We start from the raw sequence: 27,878 nt of genomic DNA, 5'->3' as shown, positions 1-27,878 counted from the left end.
TGAAATGAAACTCCGTGGGCCGATAGTCGTGGCCGCAAGATACACAAAACTGTATCGTCTAATTGGATCCGGCTAGGGCTACCAATAAAACCAATTAGGAGGCGCCTAAATACACCCGTTGCCCCAACAGGCGCACCAAGGCACGTTCCCGCTGCTGGTGCTCGCCTTCCTCGCTTTAGCGGCTGCAATCTCTCTGCTGCTAACGGAGTTAGTCCTCTCTCGTTCCGAGCTGGCCAGCATCCCGTCCTTCTCCGCGGACATGTCCAGGCTGCCGCTCCTGACGGTTCTCATCGAGGCCAACGATGGCCTCTTCTTGGCGTTGAAATACAGGGACACCCTTCTCACTTGGTCCTTCTTGGGCGAGTCTTGGCCAGACGAGGAGGATCTACTGTCGTTCTTATCCTCTTGGCCCTCTGACGTCGTTGTGGTGATGCTGAACCTCTTGGGCCTCTTTCGAGACGGTTTTCCTGGGGACTCTGGCACCTCAGACGACGTGACGCTACTCTGCTTCTTCAATCTGGCAATCGGAGACAAGGGCTTCTGTTCTCGCACGATTCCACCTTTCTCCTTTCTAACTAGCTTTCTTCTACGTTGACCACCTGGAGTGCTAGGAGTGCTCTCTTCGTGAGACAACGCGTGCTCGTCCTCGTGATGGGAGTCGCCGTCGATGGAGGTCTGTGTCTGAGCTGGCACCTTCAGTGCCAGGCTATCGTAGTACATCATCCCTCTTTGCGGATACACTCCACCTCTGGGCAGGAAGGCCATGTTCTGATAGATGTTCTGACCCTGTAGGTACGCGTTCGCGTTCAACCTGCGCAGGGTGTTCAGCTCGTAGGGACTCGATGGGCCTATCAGAGTGTGCGGACTCGGTTTCTCGAAGGAGGTCACCTGGATTTGGGGCTTGCTCGTAGGCGACATCAGTTTGCCGTTGATCAATTGATTGGAGGGGATCAGGAGCCTGTTCTGGTCGGACTGGCCCGCTCTGTTGTACCTGTCTGCGAAAGGGCGACCTCTGCTGAAGGTGGACGCGTCAGGTTGGGGTGGGTAGTAGCAGAGGCTGTCGTCGGTCACTTGGACGGACAGGGGTCTGGTCACGTTGTTCTGGTCCATGTAGCTCGCGTTCGGGTCGAAAGTTCGTAGGAAGGGGTTCTTGAAGAGTTGGTAGTCTATCGTGGGTAACTTTGGGATCTCTGGCATGCCTGGGCTGGCCGCCTGCATCGCGTGCGGCGTCCTTAAAGTGACGGCCAGGTGCGACTTGTACGGTCTCGAGTCTGATATATTGTCCAAAGTGTTGTCACTTTTGGTCATCATCTTCGTCTGTTGTCTGCCCTCGCAGTGATCGATGGAACCAGTTTGGTGCTTGCTGGACAGATCCTGGCACGACATCGACTTCGTCAATTGATTACCAGTGCCAGTCTTCACTTCAGCGATCGATAGATTGTCCGTACTCAGGAACGTCCTTTGGTCAGTCTTATTATCCGGAAAACTGTCACCGTGAGGAACTGCTCCGTTCACGTACACATCCGCTGATCCCTTCTGACACGCGAACTGATTCTTCGAGACCACCGTGGACCCTGTTTTGCCACTGCTCGAACTGTTGCCAGTTCCAAACTGACTGGTCGTTGGCGAAGGTTCTTCAGACTGTTTCCTCAGCTTGGAAGGTAGTGGCGCGAAAAAGTGTTTGGGTTTTTCCATTCCTGGCATCGAAGGGCTCTCCTCAGTCTGCGTTTTCTTCGCGTCGCTCGTACCTTGATCCTTCGCGCGACCTAAATTCGACAGATCCGCGTTCGCGCTCCAACCGTTCTCGACGACAGCTTGTTCAGTGCTCTGAAGCATGTTCCCTAGCATCGTCGAGTTGAACGGGTTTGTGGACGGTTTCAGACCAGAGCCTCTCCTTTGGAACATACTTGGGAAGCCAGTGTATCCACCGATCGAACCGAGTGCCTGTTGCGTCAGTTGATCCTGATGAATCCCAGTAAAGCTCTGCATGCTCGAAGATCCTTTAATATCGGTTGGACCAAACGCGGGTATCTGTGTCTGGGGTAGCATTATGTTGCTCTGCCAGCCTGCTGGGGGTGCGTGCAGTATCTGATCGTTGATTGGGTCCATCATTGGGCCGCATGGTGTGCCCACGATTGCTGCTGCATCGGATGGCATCATCAGGTTCAGCGTGCTTGGGAATTTGAAAGGACACTCGGTGTAATACGTGGGACTGCTGATGCAAGTCGGCGATTGATACGCGGCAGGATAAAAGGGGATGTTCTCGTGGAGTTGCCTCGATTTTAGAATCGAAAGTGGAGTCTTGTCGCCCTTCGATTGTTGGGTGTCCTCTGAGGGGAGGTCCTTCTTGTCCTTGTCTCGTTTGGGCTCCTCCTCTTCGTCGACCACCGACAGGTCGTCGAAGTCCACGTGCAGCCTGTGCAGGCTATTGTTGGCCATTTTGTCCGCGGACATTTTCTGGTTTTCTGAGTTCTCTAGCTGCTCTGGTTTACTGGGTTCCTTAGTGGAGTCCTGGGTGTCCTCGTCGAGCTCCTCGTCTTCCTCGAACGAGTAGTCAGATTGCAGTCCGTCATCCTCGTCGGAGCGATTCTGAAACGGATAATTCTGTGAAATAGATAACTCTGAATGGCGATCTTAAACATTTGTGGTGGTCGAAAATGGCAAAGTGGTTCATTTTTAAAAACGTATCGATTAATACCATTTTTTCTCCAAATAGAAATTCTTTAAAATTTATAATAAACGAATCTTCTGCAAAGCGAGATAAGCAGCTATTTTCCAAGCATCCTTTCTTATCGAGTCATCCCCTAAATGGTCATTTCCCACTATTACTCTCGCGTCTATTTTTCAAAGCCGCCCTCCGACAACAAATTTATAGACTTGTTCGCGCTAATTCCACCCATATCATCCATCTCCCATCAATAACCTTCGCACCCGGATCCCTCTTCAAAAACAAACTTCCTCTTATCAATCAGCCGCGCGAAATCCCGAAAATCGACCCATCGATCATTCATCCTTCGTCTGGAGCCACCCATGGACTCCGTCGCCCAAGTACCTCGTATTCTTCGCTTTCTGCGCGGCCCTTCTGCCTCTTCAGGATCTCCTCGAGCTTGTCGTACTCGTCCCTGAGGCTCCATATCTCTCTACGCAGCTGCTCGTTCTCCCTGCGCAGCTTCTTGATGTCGTTCTGACCTGCAAACGAAACAGACGTCCACTTAAGTACTTGGGAACACCTACTCTTTCGTCTCATCGCTCTCTTTAAGACATATCACAACAATTTCAATTTCATCAGACAAGGTACTTCAAAACCTCCTCCTGCACATTGCGATTTTTTTCTTTAGCTACAAAGTTCCAACAGGAACCAATAATATTCTTATCTCAAGTAAGGTTTATGGATCTCTATACTTAGGATTTATGTCCACCCTCAGAATCGATATTCTTTCGTCTAATCGCTCTCTTTAAAACATATCGCAATACTTTCAATTTCTCGCGTGCTTCATTCATCAAACAAGATACTTCAAAACCTCGTCTTGCACATTGCAATTTTTTTTTTTAGCTACAAAGTTCAAACAGGAACCAAGAAGATTCTTATGTCGAGTAAAGTTTATGGACTTCTATACTTAAGATTCGTGTCCATCCTTAGAGTCGATACAACAACGACTCCCTCTTAAAACACGAGAAGCAGATACAGTGGCAAATTTGACACTCGATAGATCCAACCCTCGCGCGGTGTCACCTTCACGCCCCGCTCCGTAAACTCCACCCCACGCGGGACATTCGAACTCGAAAGGAACTCTACGGACACCGCGGCCAAGTTTCCTTTCCCCCCCTCGCGGGGAATCACTTAATCACGATCTCGCACGGTCTGGCAACAGACTGGTCCGTCGAGCGCACCTATCGAGACGATCGATCATTGGTCAGACCTGGCAACAATCTCTACCCTCTAACCCTTCGTCTTTCGCCGCGTCAAGGCGCCTGTGATAGATCACCCTCGACCGGACTTTCCAATTACTTAACCGGTAGATACGAATAAAGTTCCAGCGCGCCTAATCTCGCCGTCGAAAGGCACCGCGGGAACAAATGGCGGCTCGCGACGACGAAGCCTCCGGTTTCTTGTTACCCGACACGCGGTTACCAGGGGTGGGTTGCAGCGTTTTTTGATCGATCGTCCTAAACGGGACGGAAGATCAGCGTGGATTAGACGAACTGGTTCCTTTGCGCCTCTTCTCCACTCTCTATCTCTCTCAATCCGTTCTTCTCGCGTTCCGTCTCTCTCGCGTGATTAATGCGACGTGCTTCCTCATCGGGTCAGGCACGGAGGAAGCGCGGTGTTTTAAACGGAACGCACGCGAGCGGTGGTCGGTTGGCTCAGAGCGCGGATACAGGTGCGCAGGAAGTCTGCTGGCACTTGTCTGGCGAACGGATTGCGACGATAAGTGGGAAGTTACCGCGGTCGGGGACGGGAAGTTTGCATTGTCCCGAGGAGTCTGATTCCGGGTCTTCGAGAGTCGAGTCGGGTTTCTTGGGGATTGTTTCCTGCGGGGGTTGTTTCCAGTTCAAATTCTATTTAGATATATAATATCGCGTTCTATGTGTTACGACTGAGGCGACTCAGCTTCTGTGTGTGCTGTAGAGATGGATGAGGAAAGGAGGAAGAAAAATAGAGGGGAAGAACGTTTCGTTTTGGGCCTGCTAGTGGACTCATCAGTGTGGCTACCTAGTAGACCTTGCCTTAGACGGTGGGATATTAAGGATAGATCAGAACTGATATGTATTGGAAAGGACAGGTCATTGGGTACTTTCAGGAAAGTGTAAACGGTGCTGTCCCTCTCACTAGAGAGGGACCACTGCGAGAGTCAGAGGGTCGCCACCCAACGATCATTGTTACATTTCTTTTTCGAATAAATAAAAACTTGAAGAGCTCTCAAATTTAAAAGAAAAAAGAAAATGTATATTTTTAAGTATTGATAACGAGGATGGCTGAATGGTCGGTACCGGAAGTCCCGCGGAACGCTCCAGGAAACTGTAAACGGTGCTGTCCCTCTCACTAGAGGGAGAACCACTGCGAGAATCAGAGGACTGCCACGCAACGATCAGTTTTTCATTTTTCTTTCGAATAAATAAAAACTTGAAGGAGTTGTCGAATTTAAAGGAAACAAAAAAATATATTTTTAAGCACTGATAACGAGGATGGCTGAGTGGTCGGTACCGGAAGTCGCGCGGAACGCTCCGTTATCCGTTGCAGCGTTCGAAAACGGCCTGTCCGGCCTTATCAGCGGCGCGAACACGCTTTATAAGCAGCCGCGTGATAACAGGCCGCCTAAGCCGCGCGCGGCTCGCGTTTGCGTGGTGTAACAAGAAAAGCCATGTGGTAAATCAGGATTAAAGCGTGGGGCTGCTCGACGCTCGGAAATTTAAATAAATTAAATCCTTCCGGGGGTTCATAAATTCGGATTTCCCCGCGCTGGACACCGCGACGGCTATTTGGATCCTATTAAAACGCTCGCCCCTGTCTCTCGTTCGCGTTTTCTTTCCTGCGATCCTTCCTGTCCTCCCCTTTGGACATCTTCCTACATTTCGAGGAGTCATTCGTTATTAACATGTCTGTGTGTACAACGAATCAGCTGAGTTTGTATCAAGTGATTTAATTTGGCGTCAATTTTTGTAATTCTGATGGTTAAAATTAAAATTGTGGTCGAGCAAGGTTCTTAATAAATTGTTTATCGTGCTTTGACACTTTATTTGACACGAATTCTCGACTTAGCTCGATTTAACTCATGCTCTGACGTTGAAATGTGAAAAAGTACGATTACACACTCGCCAGAATAAATACTTGAAAGGCACCGGAGGCCAGGGTCTAGTATTTACATTTCAATTGTCCGCCTGGAAATCTACTCGAGTTTCGCGCCGGTTCGGACGGATATCGTGGCGCAACGCCGCCCTTTCGCGGAAGTTATTTATTTCAGCAGGATTTCCGCGTTAGCGAAATGCCAAGGCTCCGTGGGGGTGATATTTGCAAAGATGACACGGAAGAACGTGTTCACGACTCGTGACATGAGTTTTTCATGCCTCGAGTGCTCCTTATTTCCGCCATCTTTCCTCTCTTCCGAAACGCATCAAACTGCAAGTGCATCGCCTTCTTCCATTCCTTTTTCTCGCGAAAACTATAATCATAATCAATACTATATCCTCCAAAAATAGTCACAAAATAATAGAAGAATATTACAACTATTGCAGAACTTAAAAATGATCTAAGTCATTCACGCTAAAAAAATTGCGTCAATCTTTCAAATTAGGGGTTTCTAATAAATTCTTCTTCCATTACTTTTGCTTCGCGCAAACTATAATCATAATCAATACAATATTCTCCAAACATAATTGCAAAATAATAGAAGAAAATTACAACTATTGCAGAACTTCAAAATTGAAAAATCTAAGTCATTCACGCTAACAAAAATTGCGCCAATCATTTAAATTAAGGGTTGAACACCTAATTACCCCAATAACAGCGACCCCACTTCTTAATAGCACCTCCAACCTAACCTCAGTACTTCCTCCAAGACGCTACATCGATTATCCTCAAACTGCCCTAAAAAAGCGACGCACACAATTGGCAACGGGTCGAATTAACGCGACCCAGCCGCGCTTAATTAACAAGGGAATCACGGTGAAACAAAAAGCTCGGTTGCTCACCGCGAGTGCGCCTCCCTACGTGAATTATTTCCACGGGCAAGGAAACGTCTCGTCGGTCGCGCGACTGCGCTGGCCCGGAAGAGGCGCATAAACAGAGACGACGTACATTAACTCGGAGATTGGTACGCTCGATGGAAAAAGGAGAGGGGAAAAGCAGCGAGGGAACGCGGCGGACGCGTTCGTTCTACCCCGTCGAAGATGAAGCTGATCAAAGCAACGGCGCGAGCCGCATATTTGGTTTCGTCAAGTTACCGTGGGCCGCGTTGGCCCCTTTGAAAAATGGAAATTGCGTCCCGCACGCAAACGAACGCCGAGGAAACGGCCCTGGGCTCTCTTTCTCTCTCTCTCTCTCTCTCTCTCTCTCTCTCTGCTTTCTACGCTTCTATTCGTCCCCATCGCCCACCTTTGAACGCGTGGAACAAGAAATCGCGCGAGCCCAACTGATTGATCCCGCGCCCCGTGGAAAAGTTCGCGCCTGTTTGCCCCGCCATATTTACCGGCTGCTGGTAACGAGTCGGGGATTCGCTTGGATGGAGACGATTTCTGGCTGGTGAATATTTTCCAGCGATTATTAGAATTTAGATACCGCAAGGGAGAGTCTCGAGAGGGGGGTTAACGAGATCCAGCTGATTTAATTTAGATTCGACGATGAAAGTTTTATGTAACGAAATTTCTCGAAGGTCTTGCTAACTTTTAATCGATATTAAAATGCATGCGAGGTGTTCTTCTTGGATCAAAGGTGAGACGAGGAAATATGAAAATTCCACCGCGCGAGGTTAGCCTGAATAATTTCGAGGCCGATTTTAATCGCGTTAATGAGTCGTATCGAGTCGATGGTCAATTAGAGGGTCGACTACCAGCCGTAAACTGGGAAACTCGTAATCGAACGTGAGACGACCGTCTGCCAGCGGCCAGAATTAGATCACGCCAATATCCCGTGTAAATTAATCGCGATCAGCCTAAAGAGAATCGAGGCGAACGCCTGTCCCTGGCGCGGTTCGAGGCGAACTCGGGCCACCGATTACCATAATGCAGATTGCCTTTCGTATTTATAACCGGCGTTAATTAACTCGTCGCCTCCCGCGCGAAGATTAATCCGCCTCGGCGAGCATTCCTTCGGACCGTTGATATTTCAACGAGATCGACGAATGATGAATCGAGAGCGAGCTTCTCGAGAGAGGGTATGCTAATTGGCGTTTCATTCCGCCTGCGTGTCCTGACTAGCCTCGACGCTCCACTGTCGCGTATTTCGTTGTTCCTGTAAATCTACGGTTCGCAGTAGATTGATTATGGTTTTGGTCATACGTTTGCCTTGGATAATATGAAAGATGTATCGTGTTTTTAGTTATATGTCTCGTTGCATAGCATTGCTGTAGAATTTTAGGTCAGACATTGGCTTTGTGAATTTTTTAAGAAAAAGTTGTCGTATTTATTGAGAATTTTTTAACAAATTTCTGGAGAAAGTATAAGATATTTAGTGATATTTGAGGGATTTGAGTGGAACGAGTTAGGTTTATATTGAATCCTGCGTTGCAATTTTTTAATATTTAGGGAATTTTCTAACAAACTTATGATTGCAGATGTAAAACACAGTAATTAGATTGAAACATGGAAGAATTTAAGTACCCAATGCATAAATAATTTTAGAATCTCTGGTCTACTCGCAATTTTGAGCAAAATACTCGATTCAATACAATTTCAAGTAGAACAAGTCAATCATAAATCAGGCTAATAACTAAATTTCATATTTCACATTTTACTGTAAGCATCTTCGAAAATTTACAACCAATTTCGAAGTTTGAGATACGAGTTTTGAGGCTGGAATTAAAAATTGGAAAATTTTAAGTAGTACAACTCAACCATAAGTGAAACTCGAGGCCAATTTTATGCGTATCGCAAGAAACTCTTAAAAATTTCCATCGCACCGCGTTTGAAATGACTTGTTGCGACGATAAACTCTTAGAGTGTCCGTTCCTCGAGCGTTTTACCAGAAAATAAAAGAAGCGGATCGTTCATCAACGACGCGTGTCCGACGGCGGACTGTCGTGTAAGTGGTTCAAAATTTTTTAACGATGTTGCGTATGCAAAGACCATCGCCGCGGGGTAACCGTGTCACGAACAGAATGACGAACGTTCCAGGTAGTCGATGGTTACTCCCAGCGCTTATAAATCAAACGATATTTCCTGTTTCGACGTTCACGGAGACGTCCCGTTTCCTGCGCGCCACCTTAAAGTCAATCCTCGTGGCAGTTCCCTGTCCAAAGTACTTCCCTCCATTTTTAGATTACTCAGAAACGCTCGTCGCACCAAATTTATTACAATTTTCGTGAAACTACGCGTCTCGCACGTGTGTCGGAATTTTTCGAAATCGAGCGCTCTTTAACTCGACGGAGAATAATATTTTCAAAGCAGTACAAAATTAAAATCTGTTGCAAACAGTTCTTTAATTTCTCACTTCCTTCTTTTATAATTTTTTACTGTTCTGATTTTTTAATTTTGTTGCTAACAATTTTCTAAATTTGAAATTTCATTGGTTCATTTGAACGATGAATTTTTAAATTCGTATCGTAATTAATAATTAAGTAACCCACGTGTACGAGACGAATTCGCGTGAACTTCGTCGTCGCAAATTAACGTGTTTGGTTTTAGCCCGGACGAGCCAGATTATTACACGATATTCCGTGCCACGACAATGAGTTCAGAGTGGAACTCCTATCAGTGGCTCCCGCGCGGCGTTATATTTCAGAATCTTCATAACTTTCCTAATCTACGAAGTTCCGGGACAAGAGGATGGATCTTGAACGAAGTGCTACATGTTTCTAACTTCAAAGCAAGAACGCCTACTTAACCGGTACTTCCGCGCGGAATTACTCGCGGATCGATCTTATCCTCGCGTTACCCTACGTGGCGCCCCGCGAACTTACGAAATCTGACACTTCAAAGTGAAAAGACAATTTTAGTTCGCGAACTTGGCGAACTCCTTCATCCTGCATATTCGATATCTATCAATGAAGATCTTATTTTAAAATACGACACTCTTTGCAATTCTATTTCATTTTATCTTAACAAATATTTCGAATATATTCGTTATTTGTATCCGTTTAGGGACTTAATTATGAGAACGCCATGATGGATGTCAGCGTTTCATGGTATTCTTATATTCATATTCGATATCTATGAAAGAAAATATCACTTTAAAATACGACACTCTTTGCAATTCTATTTCATCTTATCTTAAACAATATTTCTAATATTAATTCGAATATATTTGTTATTCGTATCCGTTCAGTAACTTAGCTATGAGAACGCCATGATGGATGTCAACGTTTCGTGGTATTCTTATATTCAAATTCGATATCTATGAAAAAGGATCTCACTTTAAAATACGACACTCTTTGCAATTCTATTTCAATTTATCTTAACAAATATTTCGAATATTAATTCGAATATATTTGTTATTCGTATCTGTTTAATAACTTCGCTATGAGAACGCCATGATGGATGTCAGCGTTTCATAGTATCCTTATTTGAAAATTTGAAAGTTTCCTTCGTCGTGTAAATGGAAACTTTCTCGAGTTTCGAATTTTTTCACGGTTTTAATAGAAACGTGGGCGGAGATCGTAGACCCTCGGTCGAATAACATATTCTTTCGTCGAAGATAGTTTATCATCAGCACCCGACTGCACCTGCGTGGAACACAGTCATGGCGAATGTCCTCGAAATAAGAGATCGTTGTTTATGGTTCCGAGGAACAGACAGGCTTCGAGGTATTCCAGCGCGAGTTTTACAGCCGCTACAGTCCTCCGACACTAAATTATCGCTGGTACAAGTGTACAGGGTGTTCCCGTAGGAAATGCCGGTATCTCCTATAGATAAATCTTCTTTCTTATGTCCCCAGTTAAATCTATCGCAACAATGGCAAAATTTCATCCTGCATTCACGATCTTTCCATTTTTCTATCAACTTTTCGCGAGTTCCTCTTCTTCTTTGATCCATCAGACAGAAAATCTGCAAATTTTCGTGACACGATCTGTCAGAATTTCTTATGCCTCGCTTTAAAATGTGACAATCAAGAGTTTAAAAGATTGCTTTGAAAATGTTGAAAATAGTTTGCGAAGGACTAGAAAAACGTAGAGCGCGCAAGGACGCGTGATTTTCACGGGACTTTCATCTCGACGTTCTCCACGCTCGACTCTTATGGCTGTACACAACTTGTTTGCGGTTCGTGTTTGGCGTTTCTGTGTCTAAAAATGCGCCAGTCGCCAAGTTGGCATCGCGCACGTGACTCACCCTGTATTCCTGGCCATGGACCTCCATAGGACGCGCGATGACGTCCCTGGGCATAACGATGTCGAAATACCCACTTGCCCGCTTTTGAATAATTACCATCGCCGGTATTTTTAACCGGCTGAAGTTCGCGGTGTAGTTCCCGGAAAGCGTTTGTAAAATGTCGGGACGACAGGCTCCCATTGAATCTTTAATCTCTACTGGGGAATCGCGGACGATTTGCGGAAATGGCGTCCGCCTCCTTTTTTTTCCCCCTCTGAGAAAGTTTCGCGAAAAAAGCCACTATGCACGACCATGGTTTACACACGACAGATTCTTGGGTGCGAGGAATTCGAAAATATTCGAAAACTCAGCAATATGATTTCTATTTAGTTCTCTTTTTTTTCTTAAATGCGAAATAATATTAATGAGAAGATAGCACAAGAAGAAATTAAAAAAAATTCGACAATCAGTTTGGCGCCAAATTTAAGGACCAAAATCTCCTCGCAACAAACGAAGATACACAACTGTTATCATCGCGCACAATAAAACATAGTTATCCTAAGGAAAGGACAACGAAGCTCCTCGCACGTGTCAAAAACAATTCGTCAAGTAATTTGGCGCCAAGTTTAAAGCCCAACATCCCCTCGCAACAAACGAAGATACACAACTGTTATCATCGCGCACAATAAAACACAATTATCCGCAGGAAAGGACAACGAAGCTCCTCGCACGTGTCCCTGAATCCGCTTACAAAAACCAGCGGCGCGTGAAACCTATTCAATTAAGTCCATTGAGAGCGACGCGGCGGAATCCCAAAGAAAACAATGCACCGTACAAGTTGCCCCGCAACCAAACTGCCCGCGTCGACCAGGCTTTCCTCTTTCACCTAAACTCCACTTTCGAAACAGAATTACCCAATTTCCTCTTGGGGGGCGCCACGCGAGCACACAGTCGAACACTTAACGCGCGCGCGCAAGGAAACATGGAGGACAGCAGAGGAAGCCACAGCCGTCCGACGAATCGCCAATTGGACTCTCGAGCGTTCGACGCGGACAAAATAATTTAACCACGGTAAATTCGACGGTGTTCCAGCTTGAAAAGGGGTCTCTCTCTCTCTCTCGCGAGCGCTCGTAGATTTCCACCCTCGAACTTCCGACAACCAGTTTACGCGGACGAAGTTTCGTCGCGACCAGCTACGATTGTCGAACGGAATAATTCGCTGCCACACGGTCGCTCGAAAATAATAACGATTATAATGACGACGATAATGATAACGATAATGGCGAGGGGAGGGTGGTTTTCGAGTTCATCCGGGAGGTTCACTGGTGGAAGTTTAAATGCGAGTCGACGGGATAATAGGAGGCTCGCAGTTGGCCAATTTATGGCACCAGGTTTCTCGCTGAGAGATAACGAAACCGTTTCGCGGAGTGGCGAGGGCACTTGTCGAAAGGCGAAGTTCCCGTCGAATTGCTGGGTTACTCGCTCGCTGTTACGCGTTTGTCAGTACACCCGCTGGAGGGTGCGTATATTTAGGGTTTCAAGTGTGCTCGTTTTACTTTTAGAGCTTTCAGAGAACATCCTCGAACAATTCTTTTTTCTAACACTGTATCGTGCGTTGAACTGTACTAACCAACGTACACGTTAGACCAAAGCGTTTGGATTCAAAAAAAACGCGCCAAAAAAGCGCAAAGGTATTTCTATCCACGAATCATCAAACGTACATTCAAACCGTGTAACCTAGATTTCCATGCAAGCAACGAACGAAAAGCGATAGAAATTTCAGCCCAGTTTTCGCTCTTTGGAATCGAAACGAGAATAAACGACGTCGCGCTGGTATCAAAGATGGCGTGCGCGCCATTGAAGAGCGATTCGAAAAACCGCGGCGAGCAGATCGCGCGAACAACTCTGCGTTCACAAATCGTGGAGCGCAACGAAAAAAACGTTTCAGTTTGCGAGTTTCGCGCGTGTTTTTTTCTGTTTTTCAGTTGCTACGTCCGCGGCGAGGCGTCGCGAAACGCGAAAAGGGCTGTCGAGGGTCGCAACTCGAGCGCCCCGAGCGGAGCAACGAATGCTTCGCTTTCTGCGCCGCGCGTAACGAGAAAGCGGCGGGTGGCACGTGAAAATAGCACGCGCGTGCTTTTCCACGCCGATTTTTCCGCCGGCGAGCCGGGAAATTACGCGCGGTTTCGGGGTCGCACCGTTATTTCTGCCCGCTTTTGTCGGCGAATGGGCAACCGATGCGCTCTTGAAATTGCACGCCCAGCCCTGGTTCAACGGGGTTGGCTTGCGTGGAAATTTTTCGGCGAGTTACCATTCCCTTCTTTTTCTCGCTTTGCTTTTTCGTGAAGCTTGTCCACGTTTGTGGTTTGTATTTATTTTTTCTTCCTCGAGCTGTTTCGCGATCGCGCATCCTCAGCGCTTTGCTGATCGCAAAGCACCTTTTCTAACTACTCGATGAACGAAATTTTGCAAATAAAAGATTTAATAAGAAATTTTGCAGTAAGAGATTTAATTTACTTGCTTGAGATACGACGATGTTGTTGAAGATACGATAGTTACCATCGCTCCTTTTTCTCGTTTTGCTTTCGTAAAGCTTGTCCACGTTTGTGGTTTGTATTTCGTTTTCCTTTCTCGAGGAGTTTCGCGATCGCATATCCCCAACAACACTTTTGGTTCTCCGCTGACTGCAAAGCTTCTTCTTTATTATTCGATGGACGAAATTTTGCAAATATTTAGTAAAAGATTTAGTTTACTCGCTTGAGATACGATAATGATGTTGTTACCATCCCTCCTTCTTTTGTTTTCGTAAAGTTTGTCCATGTTTGTGGTTTGCATTTCGTTTTTCTTTCTCGAGGAGTTTTGTAATCACGCATCCTCAGCGACTTCTTTCTTAATTATTCGATGAACGAAACTTTCGCAGATATTCAGTAAAAGATTTAGCTTATTCGCTTGAGATACGATGAGGACGTTGGTGAAGATACGACAGCCGTGCTGGCGAAATTGAAAATGTTCGTTTACAGTTGCACGAGAGGCAAATGCAATTTTGTGTTAGAAGTGTCTGTGTAAGACGAGCGTTGTAACAATGTTCGAGGCGGGACTGGTAGCTTGCAATTTCAACGGGGGAGTCACGTCAGGAGAAAAAGCCGCTCCCATTGTCACTAAAATTAGTCAGCGTTACAATATTATTACGCTTTCTAGCACTTGGCAAGATTACAGCCGCGCTTCTGCGCGCACGGCTACAAAGACCTTTAATTCACTTCGACTGCGCGACGCTCCTCCAGGACAATTAATAAAACTTAATCAGCCACTCGGAGAAGTGCGCTGCAGCCAATCTGCCAGCCGTCGAATACATTTTTAGAAATGGAATTCGTAAACAGTACCTGTTCTAATTCAAATATCGCACTTCTCGATATATGTGTGTCTAATTTCTCCACGATTCTGTGCTCTAGAGCCAGATTGGTGTGAAATAATTATCATCTCTTTCTAGAATCACTCACCAGAAATTATTATCGCATTAATTATTATTTAAAGTCGTAAGCTTTAGATTAAATATCCAAGTGCACTGTGGATCAGCTGATTTTTCTTTCTGGAAAATTTCTATTCCATCTGAAATTAATATAAAGTAAGAAGTCTAGTATTTATTTCGAAGTCATAGAAACAATGGATTATCAGACGAGAAACTATTTTATTTAACTCGCACACTATTTTAAAATTGCAATCTACTCGAAGTCTCCACTGGAGTCTGGCTCTGAAGTGCAGCGTTCTAAATTTGGCAGTCGGTTCTCCGCGGTTATACTTTAATGAGGAGAAAGAATTAGTCGAACCGCGCAGACGTGGGATAACAAATTCTCCCGTGGATACGAATCGAAAGTTGTTGTTTAAATGAAGAATTCTGAGTAGAATGACTCAGAGGTCCCGCTGGGCATCATATTTTACCATGTCCGACTTCATGTAAGTTCCCCAAGCTCCAAAATTAAACATAAGGTGGTAAGATCTTTGACGTAACTTCTACTTCAAGTTCAAACGAGATATCGCGTCCTCGTTATTTTTAATACCCAGAATCCCGACCGTGCTTTGCGATTTTCATATTTGGTCGCGCGCAGTTTACGTTTCCCCCGGTGTTTCCTTTGGATTTTCCTTCGATCCAGTTTCCCAGATTAGAAACGAGTTAAAATGGTCAAGCTCCATGGAAAAGTCGTGCGTTTCGATCGAATTTGCACGCTAATTTGAAGCAATGTACAACAACTTTACTGCACCTTTTTGATTTTCAAAAAAACCAACTCTACAAATCCCCTCTTAGTGCCAAGAAACAATAAGAACTTGTATTCGAACCTTATCCGAACCCAAATCATAGATTTCACAGCAAACTCCACTCTCGTTTCACTTACAACCCCAAAAATTAAAATTGCAATCAAAATCAGTCAAAAATCTATACGACCACACCACGAAACAATCATTAACAATTTTTACACATTACTCAATTTGCACTCTGTTTCACAGCAGTTGAAATAAAAACTCGAACACCCAGAAACCTTGACACAACCCTTCACTACCCTAACCAAAAGAAAGCACATCACTGTACGCACAGAAACCGCAGACAAGCTAAAAATATCCGTCGAAACCTCGTCGCGCCACGATTCATCGCAAGCTTCGCAGAAAAATCCACCCTTCGCCACCTTCAACCCCTAAAACCTCCCTCGAGATCGACGCAAGCCCCGATCGTCTCGCAACTGCTTACGAAATGGGCCATTTTTGTTTCAAACAATTGTTTAACTCACGAATTACTGCTACTACTCACTGTCCTGCATCCGTCGAGTTGAAACCGCGTCCCACTGTTCGCGCGGTTGAAAGAAACCGGGATTTTCTCATCGATCGATCGCGGTGGAGGCTGGTTCGACCGCGGCGCGGTTTCCACCTCGGGAACGGTTCATTGTCGCGTTGTCAACTCGCGTTTTCTGACGATCGCGGCGCCGGGGATCGCGTTCTCCCCGTATGCTAATTTTGCTGGTGCAGTCACGTGCTTTCGCAACGCGAGAGCACCGGCCTGGCGTCGCTCGACTAGCGTCTGTACACCCGCGCGGAGGGGTTTCCCCTTTTCCTACACCTACACGCTGGTGTCTTTCGGAATCTTTTTTTTCAGAGCCTTTTTTTGTGTAATCCTTTAGGTAGAATATTTATTTTATTATCGTCATTATTATTTTGTGGATATTATTGCAATTAACGAGATTTGATACTCTATTGGAGTTTCTATTTTCTATTTTTTCTGTTGGAGATTTGTTTCATGATTTGTTCATCCTGTTATTATGGTTAATTGAATGAGAATATCTCAGTGGTCTTTCCTTTCTGAACCTTTTTTTTGTATAATCTTTTAGGTAGAATATTTATTTTATTATCGTTATTACTATTATGTGGATATTATTGCAATTAACGAGATGTGATTCTCTCTTGAAGTTTTTATTTCCATTCATTTTGTTGGTGATTTGTTTCATGATTTGTTCATACTGTTATTATAGTTAATTGAACGAGAGTATGGATTTCAGTGTGGAGGTTTTATAATAATTTCAGTGGAAATTCTGCAAGACGTATAGAGTTGAAGTGTTCTGACATTTTTTGCGAGAACAAGGAATGTTCTTAATCCAATTTGAATAATTGTAGGAAATGAATTAGGGTATAATTAAAGCATGACTACGCACTTTTGTTTAATTAAAAGTTGAAGAGGCACCTCCGGGAGGCATCGCGCAACTCTTTCCTTAAATTGATATAAGTTTTCCTTAATGCAGTTGGGAAACTAGAGCGCGGCAGCGAAACCTGCTATTAGTATTTTTCATTTAATAAACTCCAATAACGTTAATTGCAGCGGATAATTACGTTATAACTCTAATATAATTACAACGTGACTCGCTCGCGGAGGTCTCCCCGGTATTATTTCGAAAAGCGACGTGCAGAGAAAGTTCCTGTTTTCCAGATCAATTAAAAGGCGACTAATGAGACTAAAACCTCGTCGCAAATTAAAATTCAACATACAAAAACTGCTGCTAAATATATAAATAAATATTCTTCAAGCGCGACAGTACTTTTGTCAATCACTAATACATCTCTCACTATTTAAAACCAAAAAAAAAAAAAAAAAGAAGAACAACCCAAGAAACATCACAACACACAGAGACAAATGATAAAAGATAAAAAGATAAACGATAGAAAAAGAACTAACAATCCCAGCCATTTCATCCCCATCGCGCCACCCTTAATTCAAGCACGCGTTTCCATTTTCTCCTGGGAAAATTTCTTTTCCGCTCACGAGCGAATGACACCTCCCCCCTGAAGAAAGGACAGAGGTATACACAGATTCTATCAGCGCGAATCACATCCACCTGTGCCCCGTGGTCATTACCCTATCTTCGTGCCCACCCTTCCCTCTCTCCTCTCTCTTGCCAACGAACGGAACAAGAACAGAACGGAAACAGTTGACGGAGGGGGTTGGCGGCGGTAGAGAGAGAATATTAAAAACTTTTTCCATAAAGCGTCTTCGCGAGGCGAGGCGCCGTTAGACCGAGCATGAAAAGCCGGTTCCTCGCAGTTTCAAGCGTATCCAGGCAAGGTTTTTCCGAATTAGTTCAGTACGGTTTCCCGCCGTTGCACCTTCCTCTATTTTCCCGCCCCGCCTTTCTTTTCTTCCTCTTCTGACGGGTCCAGCCAGGGGGTGGAATGGACGCGCGCCGCCTCTTTGGCTTTCGCGGGTAAACGCGCCTCAGAGCCACGGGAAACGGCTGCCCAGGGAATAGTAAAATTTAATTTAGAGCGTTTCCGGCGGAGGCGGCCGCGTTTCTGCTAAATTGCTTCTGATTTCGGGGATTACGCGGCCTTCGAGTGGTTAGCAAGACAGGCTCGTCATTTCGAAACTCTTTAATAGTAATTGAAAACGAGGTCTACAAGAGTCGTAGGGGTTAGTGGGGGTGCAGAGGGATATCCGAAGAGAGGAGAGGATCCTGGCTAGAGCGGAAGTTAGTTCAGAGTAGCTCTGTGCTGGAATGGGGTAAGTTGGTTAGGGTTTCAGAGATTTTTTTTGGATTCTGGATAAACCCACTATCGAAGGGATTAGTAACATGAAAGATTTTTAATAATAGTAAAATATAGTAGACTTGGTTTTGAAGATAAGTTAGTAAAAAATGATTAGAATAATTGTCGACGCTTTGAAAAAATTGTTGATTACATTGTGAAATGTATTTAGGGTAGCATAGTTCAGAGTAGCTCTGTGCTGGAATGGGGTAAGTTGGTTAGGGTTTCAGAGATTCTTTTTGGGTTTCAGATAGAGTCCACTATTGGAGGGATTAGTAACATGAAAAATTTTTAATAATAGTAAAATATAGTAGAGTTGGTCTTGAAGACATGTTAGTAAAAAATGATTAGAATATTTGTTGACGCATTGAAAAAATTTTTGATTACTCTGTAATATGTATTTAGGGTAGCAATAACTCAGACGGGAATTTAATTAAAATTTGTTCGAAAGATACATCTGTAACATTAAAAAGAAGAAGAACTGTTAAACGCACGGTGAATAATTAAGTAATCGAAAGGGTTAGCTGTTGAATGCATGCTCGCGATCGCAGGGACTTAATTAAGGAAATTGGCTACGTAGTGATAACCAGGATCGCGAATCGAACGCGTAACAAAATTAATTGGGGAGGTATTTAATTGGATAGGAGTTCGTCAAAGGCGGTCATAAAAAGAAACGGACTGTACGCGCGGACCAAGAAACACACGGTACAACTCTCGAAGAGTTAATTAAAGGTACATCTGCAGTTGCGAAGTACCATCGAAAGTTGAAATTAAAGAGTATCTATAATGACCACTCTCCGGTGTCACAGTTAAAATTGAAACAGCAACCAACGCTGGGAGTAGATAGAAATTAATTAAAATTATAAACAAAATATATCTGTCAATTAAATTCAATTATAACGAATATTATTTTTATTTAGAAATAGCACAATGCATCGTTTCTCTAATTCACTGCTCAGTGCATTTCAAAATCGCGTTTCGAGCGTAATATTTTTACTGTTTCGAATAGAATACTAGCAAATGACAGTGAATCGTGGAGAGCAGCAAAAGAATCGACATTTTAAAACGTACTCGCTTTTTCTCCGCCTCTGCTTCTTCCTCTTTCCCTTCTCTGCATCGTGCGCTTGTGCCCATCTCTCCATTCCAAAACTCTCGTGTTCCCAAACGCTTCGTCGCGGACGCGCACCACGCGAATCACAGTATTTTACATCCGCCGATTTACGTCCGGCGAACACGTCGAGGAGGACCCCGGAATTGGCTCCCTCGAAGAGTCATTTGCACGATCGAGCCACCATCCGACGCTAAACTTATTTACGAGCACAGCGTCACTTGTTCCAAGTCTGTTGTTCGGATCAATCGAGTTACCTGAATTCAAGTGATCTAAATTCAACTAATTTCACTTCAAGTTTTTATTAATACAAGTCAAGTAATTTGACTTAACGTTCGAATTCAAATTGATAATTTTGAATCATTTTTCATGGTTGTAATCTCACTTTTCACAAAGAATTTCCATTTATCTAAGTTCACTTGAACTTCACATTGAACGATATAGTTCACATAATCGAAGAAATACTTAAAACTAATTAATTATACAATTCAGACAACTCGAATTGAAGCAACTTGACCAACCTGTGCAAGACTCAAGTGACCACCATAATTCCAGTAGAACTCGATACTCTGCAGCGTTCATTATAAAAATTCCCTCGATTTGGTATGAAAAAAATTGACATTGGCTGTTGTACAATGTCACAAACGTTCAGCTGCCAGACTGGAACCATGCGATTCAATTTTCTCATCGTCTAGAAGCAGCATTGACTAGATCTAACAGATAGCCGATCTCGAGCAACGTGCAACTCATTCATCTCGCACAGCGACGAAACAGAGCCACCCTTGTGACGCTCGTCCTTGCTCCAAATCGCTCAATTGTATCGCACAACCGCTTTTCCACCTTTCCTCTATTTTCACATTGCGTTTCATACATATATTTTCTCTCTAGCTGCTTATTTTCGTTCCTCTTCTTTTTCTGATGGTAACAGCTACTTGGAATTGATTTCCTGCGGGGGTTGATCGAATCTACTCTCCTCCCCGTCTTCTCGTTTCAATTCCATCCGAGCTCTTCCCTCTTCTAGCCTCTCTTCCCTCTCTAATTCCTCTCTTTTTGTTATCTCTTCAATTAAACAATTTTCTTCTCTAGCTTCCTTTCTCCGGTCTTACTTTACGATTGTTTCGAGCCATCTTTTTTTAACTTCGATGAGTAACCGTTACGTCCCGTGGATGTGTTCGATTCTTATTCGTGGCTCGTGCAGTGAAACGAGTTTGAAATCGCGCGTGAAGGTGGTGGCCACGTCGGAAATAGTGGCTCTGGTGACTTTTTAAGACCGCACTAAGGAGTATTTTAATTTTACTTTGAAATGTAGCCACCGCCTCGTCGTAATATTAAATTTCGTTCCTCGTCGTCTCAGGGGGTGGGCGAGTTTCTTTGCCTCCGCGCTTGTTTATAGCCGCAGGAAGAAGATCGAGACGCGCCTCTCCCAGAGAATTCCTCGAGTTACGTAATCCGGGGTAATCCACGACGTGACAGGGTTCCCCCCCCGATCGTTTCTCTATTTTTTTTTCAAACACCGTTACCCTCGAATTATTACGTCGGATCGCGTTTGATGAGCGGCCACTGTTTACAAGCTGTTGCCTCTGATTGTTTTACAACAGAAGTAAAATCTTGCATCCGGCAGTAAACGTTTCGTAAAATCCATAAATTTCGCTCTGGTTACGACTTGGATGGCTTCGAGTATACCGTCGAGGTTCTTCATCTTCGAATCAGCCGCGGACTTCGCTGATGAATGCTTCCGTCTTTGTTACTTCGACGCGTGCTGGCGATAATAAAAAATCGTGTATACGGGTATCGATCATTTTTTTTATAGTTCGCGATGAAGAAACATCGTCACTGTAGCTTCGTGATGATACTGTTCAAGTTGAGTCGAACTCAGAATGTTTAAATTCGATTGATTGATTATTATTATATGTAATATTTAATAATTATATATAATCACAGGTATCGATCTTTTTTTTTTATAGTTCGCGATGAAGAAACATCGTCACTGCGACTTTGTGAAGATACTGTTCAAGTTCAATTGGATTCAGAATACTTGAATTCGATTGATTAATTATTGTTATATATAATATTGATGTTGCTCGAGTTAATCAAATGATTTTTGAAAAACTGAATTAATTTTGCGTTTAGAATAAATATTAAAAGGTAGACTGGACGTGGAGCTTAAGTCAGTCACAATGTGGTTCATAAAAATTCTCGTTCAATTCAGTTGGAGGTTCACAATGGCACCATTGTGAAACAGCATTCCGCTGGTGAAATCTTGGTGAAGAATCAATTTGCATCGACGGTGCAGTTATCGAGTATGCAGTTTCACTGTTCAATTAAATATTTATTATGTGAAATACTTTTTCTTGTCTCTTCTCTAACTCGAAACAGTATTTATTCAAAATAATTTTCACAGTAGCTTTAACACAAAATTTCTTCCCAAGAAACACTTCACTTTTTTTTTAAATTAATTGTTTAAATCATTATAGATATAATACCTTTACAAACTCTGAAATAACTCATAAAATTTCACTGACACTCAAAGTCTATCCGCAAAAGAAAGTTCTTTGAAAATAACTATTTCAATCGATGAGAAGGCTATTAGAAAAATACATCCTTCAATTTTCTTCAACGCCCGTGAGAGTGTATTTTATCTGAACTTTTAACACAAACCACTGAAGCGTCGATTCCTCGCTGAACTTTCTAACTCTCTTCCATCGAGCGCAACTCTTTCGAGATCGATGTTTCGATAAGTCGAGGGGTCACAGGATCGAGTGCACTTTGGAAAATGACAAGTTGCCGCGAAATTGAGGCCGGAACGGCGGTCGTTTTGAGCCTCCGGACAAAACTAGCTCGCGGATGGCTACATCACTGACGGCGGCCCGCCAGCCATCTCCTTCTTTCTCCGTCGCGCGCGCGACTATTTAAATCGTTTGTAGTAGCTGCTGGCCACGACCAGTTTCGAGGAATACTCTGTCGTCACGTGGCGATGAGTGCACAATCGATATCCGCGATATGTCCCTCCCTCGAGTCCAACCCCCTCTGAATCCTACAATTCTGTTAATTAAGCAACATCGTTGAGCGTGGATCGCAAATGTACTTGAAACGAAGAGAAAAAACCTTTTCATCCATTTTATCGAACCTTCGCATCAGAACTAATTTTAATTGATAGCACAATACCTTCACTGTGAATGCGTAGAGTCCCATCCCTTCAACCCCTTTTAAATCCTACAATTCTGTCAATTAGGCAACATCGTTGAGCGTGGATCGCAAATGTACTCGAAACGAAGAAAAAAAAACGTTTCATCCACTTTATCGAACCTTTGCATCAGAGCTAATTTTAATTAATAGCTCAATACCTTCACTGTGAATGCATTAAGTAATATAGTAGAATTTTGCAGAAGATTTTACAGTAAATATCGAAGCAATTTTTAGAAATTAAAATTGCAACAGTACAAGTGATTTATCATAGACGACACTTGCCACATTTATCATCGATTCGCCAGCATTATGTTATCAATTTTTGTCGCAAAGATTGCACGTCACACGGTTGCACAATTTTAATCTAAAGTGAACCAACGTCAGTTGGCATTGTCCCGCCATATTTAAGCAAGCGGAACCGCCAAATGGCGCCATCCTCGACGAATGACTCAGGCATACATCCACGCGTTGTAATTACTCGACATCGTACACGGATTCAGTCTCTCAGTGGTGGTCAACGCGGGATCAATGTCGTTTATGGGGAGGTGTTTCAAGTTCGAGGTATTCGCCACTCAAAGGGTTAAGGGTCGTCTTAGGGGATCTTCTCAGGGGCGGTTACAGTGGCTTCTTGGCGGTTTGAGCGCTTCGAAGCCTGTTCGCCGAAATTTGCAGCCAGGGTACGGGCTCTCTGGGCTTTTGGTAGCCCTAGTTGTACTGTTTGTTGAGATTCTCCTCTTCCCGTAACGATTTTATAAATCCTCGTCTCGATTACTATCGAAGTTCTCGCTTTCGCTCGTCGTTTCTCGAGAATTCATTGTTTTTCGCTGAGAAACTTTGTTGCGTTGATCGAAAATAAATATCTTTTCAGTATAATCTTGTTTTCTTATCAATTTTCATGGATTACACTTAATTTGAAATTAGTGTTTAAACAAATTTTTCTAGAATTTTTATACTGCGACATTTTGGTCCATTATTTTTCTTCTAACAATAGTAGATGGAAGTTTGTACGATATATATTCGTATAATAAAGTTCTGCGAGTATCTCGAGGAACTCTTTAATGGGAAAATTTAATTTCATAAAATTCAAAGCGTACTCCGTTTCATTTTTGCATGAAAAATGAATTCGTTGTTTTATAAACTTTGTTACAAAGACTTCTCCCGTGGTTACATTCCGTGGAACTTCTCTAATAATCCTGATTTCGTTTCTTGATAAAAATCTTTCCTCGCGAACGGAAGTTCCGGGGTTGTGTAGACCTTTCCGAGCTTTGTCTTCGAAGTAATGGCGCGTGGAAGCTTTGAAATCTTTTTAATTAAAAATTCTGTTTGCCAAGCAAAGACGGTAACAGAATTTTCCGCGAACACACCGATCGTCCCTGGTAAATGGCTTCCAGATATTCCCAATCGAAGTATCTCATCGTTCCTCGAAGTATTCCTCCGTTGTACCTTAGGTATTCTTGTCTTTTACTGCCAACGAGCTTCTAAAAAAAGATCGCTTATTCCACCGAATGTCAAATAACTTTCACTTATGAATCATCTCTTTCACTTCTGTACTATACACAGTTATTTTCGCAGTTGTAACTTTTTTCGAAGAAGCTCTTCTTCAACTTCGATTCCAATCTTTCGATCTCAAAAAATGGCATCGAAATAATTTATTACAATTTATTACACTGTAATCTCTGGAAATAAGAGAATGGAGCTTTCAAAAATAGATAAAATTATGAAATTAACTAACTGTTAACTTTCACGCTCTTATGTTATCATTATTATTATTATGTGGTCATTTGGTCCCCTTTGAAACAAAAAATAATAAAAAAAACAATTTCCCAAATCTACCTTTTCAATTAAATTCTTCATTTAAGTCACAGATTTAAATCTTCCCGCCCAAATTCAAAGTCGCTGAAGAACTCGAACTCGACTCGCGACCTAAGCCAACCAATTTAAATCGCAAAGAGGTGCTCGAACTAGCTCCACAGAAATGTCTGGCTAATTTAATCGAGAATTGTTCAGCGGTTCGTCCACCTTGCAGCAAACTCTCGTGGATGAAAAATAAGTTTCTCGCGGTCTCAGATTTCGTGCATGGCGGCTTGGCACTGTTACGTAACGCGCGTCTCCACCCCAATGGCGCACGGGGAAAAAGAAAATACGCAACTCCTACGGTCGATGACGAATCGTTGATTAGAACGCGGCGTGTTTCTTTCACGGTGCAGCGTAATCTGTCAAGCGTTTTAAAAACGCCTGAAAATAATCCGGCGTGACGCAAGGGGCGTCTGGCTCCGAGCGTGGATGGTTGAAACCAGGCCCAGAGATCGCGAGACCCCGTACAGGTATAAAATAGCATGAGCGCGATGATTTTTCACGTGAACTGTGACGAACAAGGTGCCAGCGACGGTTTTTATCGGAATTGGTTCGTTTCAGAGCTCTTTTTCTTCGATCTTTCTGGTAAAATGTAGGTAAATGATTAAATGATCATATAATAATCGCAATGGCGACATAAGAGCGTGGAAGTTAATTTAATTATACTATAGAATGCATTTCATAATTTTATCTATTTTTGAAAGCTCCATTTTTTTATTTCCAGAGATTAAAGTGTCTTTGTACTAAATTATTTTGACACCATTTTTCATCAAACTTATTGCTAGAAAGCAATTGTTGTTAATAAGATGAATTTCATCCTCCTGACTCATCAACATTTTTTCCATCGTTCTCGTTGTTATGATAAAAGAGATCATTTCTCGCCGCGGATTAAAAGGAGAATTATGATCGACGTTTTCACAAGCTTAACGCTTGTTGCACAGCGTGAACGCTGAACGCGATGTGAAACTGTTATGATTACCGAAACACATCTCCTCGAGGGTGGTGTAGGTTCAGTCAATCAAACCGTTAATTAAACAGATGAATCGACTTCCGCGAGGCTGTTTTTTATATCCCCGCAGTATTTCATTGCGCCGAGCAATTTTGTATATTTGCAGTATAATTCTGCTCATTTCCAGAAATAACAGGAAGCGCATCGAATTGTACGATCGTTTCAAACACACGCTCGCGAAGAGAGAATTGGTAAAATAATTATCTCTTCGCATTCAATATTAATTACGTGAAAAATGAATGTAGCTGTTATCGAAAGATGATGCGTTTGTTAAGCTGACAGATTATCTCTGACAGTTCCAAGGATATCAAACGAAGCGTATTATTCGAACAAATATCCATTCGCCAAATTTGCGTGCGGATGATCAGGAATGGTCGTGCGAAAATAGAAAATTTCAACGGTTTACATCGTTAACTTCGTCTCCGATGGATCAGAAAATATTGGGCGAAAATACGCGCGCTCGACGCCCCCTGCGAACCCTGAGGACGATTCTCACCCCCTTAACGTCCACTTTGATATCTACCATGCGCGAAAGTTTTCGTCAGAGCAGCGCACGAATCCGTATAGAAACGACATCTGGGTTTCTAGAGCCGCGGAGAGTGCAAACGGTCCCCGTGGGCGGTAGTTGCTGGCAAAACAAAAGGCTTTTCTTGGCTCCGCGGGTAAACAAATTTGGTGAAAATAGCCGCGCGGCCTTTCGCGTTTCTCCGCGCGTATGAAAATATTCGACACGCTCTAAACGTTTCCATTAGCGTCCCGTATCTCTCTGCGAATTAGCCCCCATCTCGTCCTTTGATCCCCCCGCCTCGTTCTTCCCGCGCTGGAATTCCGCGTTGTCGATCCGCGTGACCCACATTCGACGCAGCCTCGAGAGAACCGCCATTTTCTATTTCATTCTTTTCCAGTATTTTTCGTATCTAACACTTCTCCAGGTATTTTAATATACGCGCACGTGAGATTGGAATTAATTGCGTCGACACTTTTTTAAGTACAGAATACGGTCATTGCAAATGAAAATTCTCTATTTTTCTTTTTTTTTGCTTTTAATTAGAAATATGAATGTTTTAAATTTTCTAATTTTCGTTATATAAATGTATAGCGTGTGCATTTATTCTCTTGGCTGGAAATTCGGGTCTTTATTAAAATTTGCGAGGAAACGTCCTCCAAAGGCGAGTAACGTCAGATAAATTTCCGCCAAAGAATATTTCATACCGTTTCAGACGGTGTAACGCGCAACGTTTAAATCATCATTTTTATGACTAAAATATCTGTCTCGCGCTACAAACACCATTAACGCTGTTTACATAATCAACCCCCGTTGCCAGCATATATATCCGTCTAAAACGTTTAGGCAACACATAAAGCACGCCTGTACGCCGCGAATGCTAGCAGTTAACCATATTGATACTATAAACTTTCATCGAGACTCGCAGCGGAAGCGTTATTCGAGAGTTCGTGCATTTCTGCCAGCTCGTACGAAGGGTAGAGAAATTGCTGCACTCACCGTCATCAAAAATCTTTCGATCGGTCTAGCTTAAAAATAGTACAACGAGATCCATTTAAAAATCACGAGCCTAGATCCATCCGTCACACGTCCGCCATCTTCCTGTCACAATTACGAACGTCAAACGTTCCACTCTCGATATTTACAATTTAAAAAAAGAAACGAAAGTTTATCCACAAAAACTGATCGAATGACGAGAAGATCTCGACTTTTTCATTTCCTCTTCATTTGACTGTTTTTTTTTTTTTTTTTTCTATTTTAAATACTTCTCTGCACAAATGTTAACTCGTATCGTAGTCGAGAAGATCGTGGACCACCGTTGTTATTTATTTATCGCGAGCAATGGGGGAGAAATTATTGAAAGTTCGAGAGATCGACTGGCTGGAGCCGCGAGCGCTCTGCCGGCCGGACGCGAAGTTGCCGCGTTTGGCCAAGTTTCGAAAATAGTTCGCTGCCGGTTTCGACGATAGTTTCTATTTGTAGCGAGAAAGAACTGGCTAACCACGCTCGCCACGCTTGCTTCGCGAAACTCCCTAGCAATCTAGTGAAATCGCTTCTCTCTTTCTCTCACGTTTGACTAATCGACTGAATTCTTCTTAAAACTTGTTAAAATCGAGTGAAAAGTACTTTCAGAAAAATGAAAATTCTTAAATAGGGAAAAGTTCCGTTCTTATGCGATACGAACATCGCTTCTCTCTCTTTCACTCTCTCACGCTTGGCTCATCGAAGGAATTCTTCTTAGAAATTGTCAAAATCGAGTAAAAAGTACATTCAGAAAAATGAAAATTCTCACACAGGGAGAAATTTCGTTTTTATGCGATACCAACATCGCTTCTCTCTCTCACGCTTGGCTCGTCCAATGAATTCTTCTTAAATATTGTCAAAATCGAGTAAAAACTACTTTCAGAAAAATGAAAATTCTCAAATAAAGAAAAATTCCGTTTTTATGCGATACCAACATCTCGTAACACAGTGATCCAATAACATGGAAAAAGCCCTTTACCTTGCTCCACTTCAGCGTTAATATGTATGGTCCTCAGTCTCAGTTCCTCGTTCTCATAAATCATCCCCCTCGAGGACTTCCGGTCGAGCTTCCTGTTCGGTTTCACGCTGCAATCCCTCCGTCTGGCCCTCAGCATCCCAGCGCCACCGACGCTGACTCCAGTGCCAGCCATCATTTTCACTAATTATATTAAAACCAC

General features: G+C 43.3%; 1 protein-coding gene across 3 annotated transcripts; it reads right to left on the bottom strand.

The window, feature by feature from the left end:
- LOC143429997 (uncharacterized) lies at window positions 1–27,878 on the bottom strand. 3 transcript variants are annotated; one of them, XM_076905925.1, is made up of 3 exons: window positions 27,680–27,878; window positions 3,053–3,189; window positions 1–2,589 (listed from the first exon to the last, which is right to left on the bottom strand). In XM_076905925.1, the coding sequence occupies exons 1-3, from the start codon at window positions 27,852–27,854 to the stop codon at window positions 106–108; spliced, it is 2,796 nt and encodes a 931-aa protein (XP_076762040.1). In that variant the 5' UTR covers window positions 27,855–27,878; the 3' UTR covers window positions 1–105. The 3 variants fall into 3 exon arrangements, with proteins under 3 accessions (XP_076762040.1, XP_076762041.1, XP_076762042.1); XM_076905926.1 differs by lacking the exon at window positions 27,680–27,878 and adding an exon at window positions 19,087–19,186; XM_076905927.1 differs by lacking the exon at window positions 27,680–27,878 and adding an exon at window positions 15,758–15,914.

This window comes from Xylocopa sonorina, chromosome 12 (genome assembly GCF_050948175.1).
Source record: "Xylocopa sonorina isolate GNS202 chromosome 12, iyXylSono1_principal, whole genome shotgun sequence".
Classification (NCBI taxonomy): Eukaryota; Metazoa; Arthropoda; class Insecta; order Hymenoptera; family Apidae; genus Xylocopa; species Xylocopa sonorina.
Note: the sequence above shows the minus strand (reverse complement) of the source record. Positions and strands in the feature narration are given on the sequence as shown.

Excerpts from the sequence above, each read along its gene's own strand:
- LOC143429997 (XM_076905925.1), bottom strand. The coding sequence starts at position 27,854 with ATGATGGCTGGCACTGGAGTCAGCGTCGGTGGCGCTGGGATGCTGAGG. Across the intron at positions 3,190-27,679 it reads TAACGCTGAAGTGGAGCAAG|GTCAGAACGACATCAAGAAG; the intron begins GTAAAGGGCTTT and ends TTTCGTTTGCAG. Across the intron at positions 2,590-3,052 it reads CAGAAAGCGAAGAATACGAG|AATCGCTCCGACGAGGATGA; the intron begins GTACTTGGGCGA and ends TATCCGTTTCAG.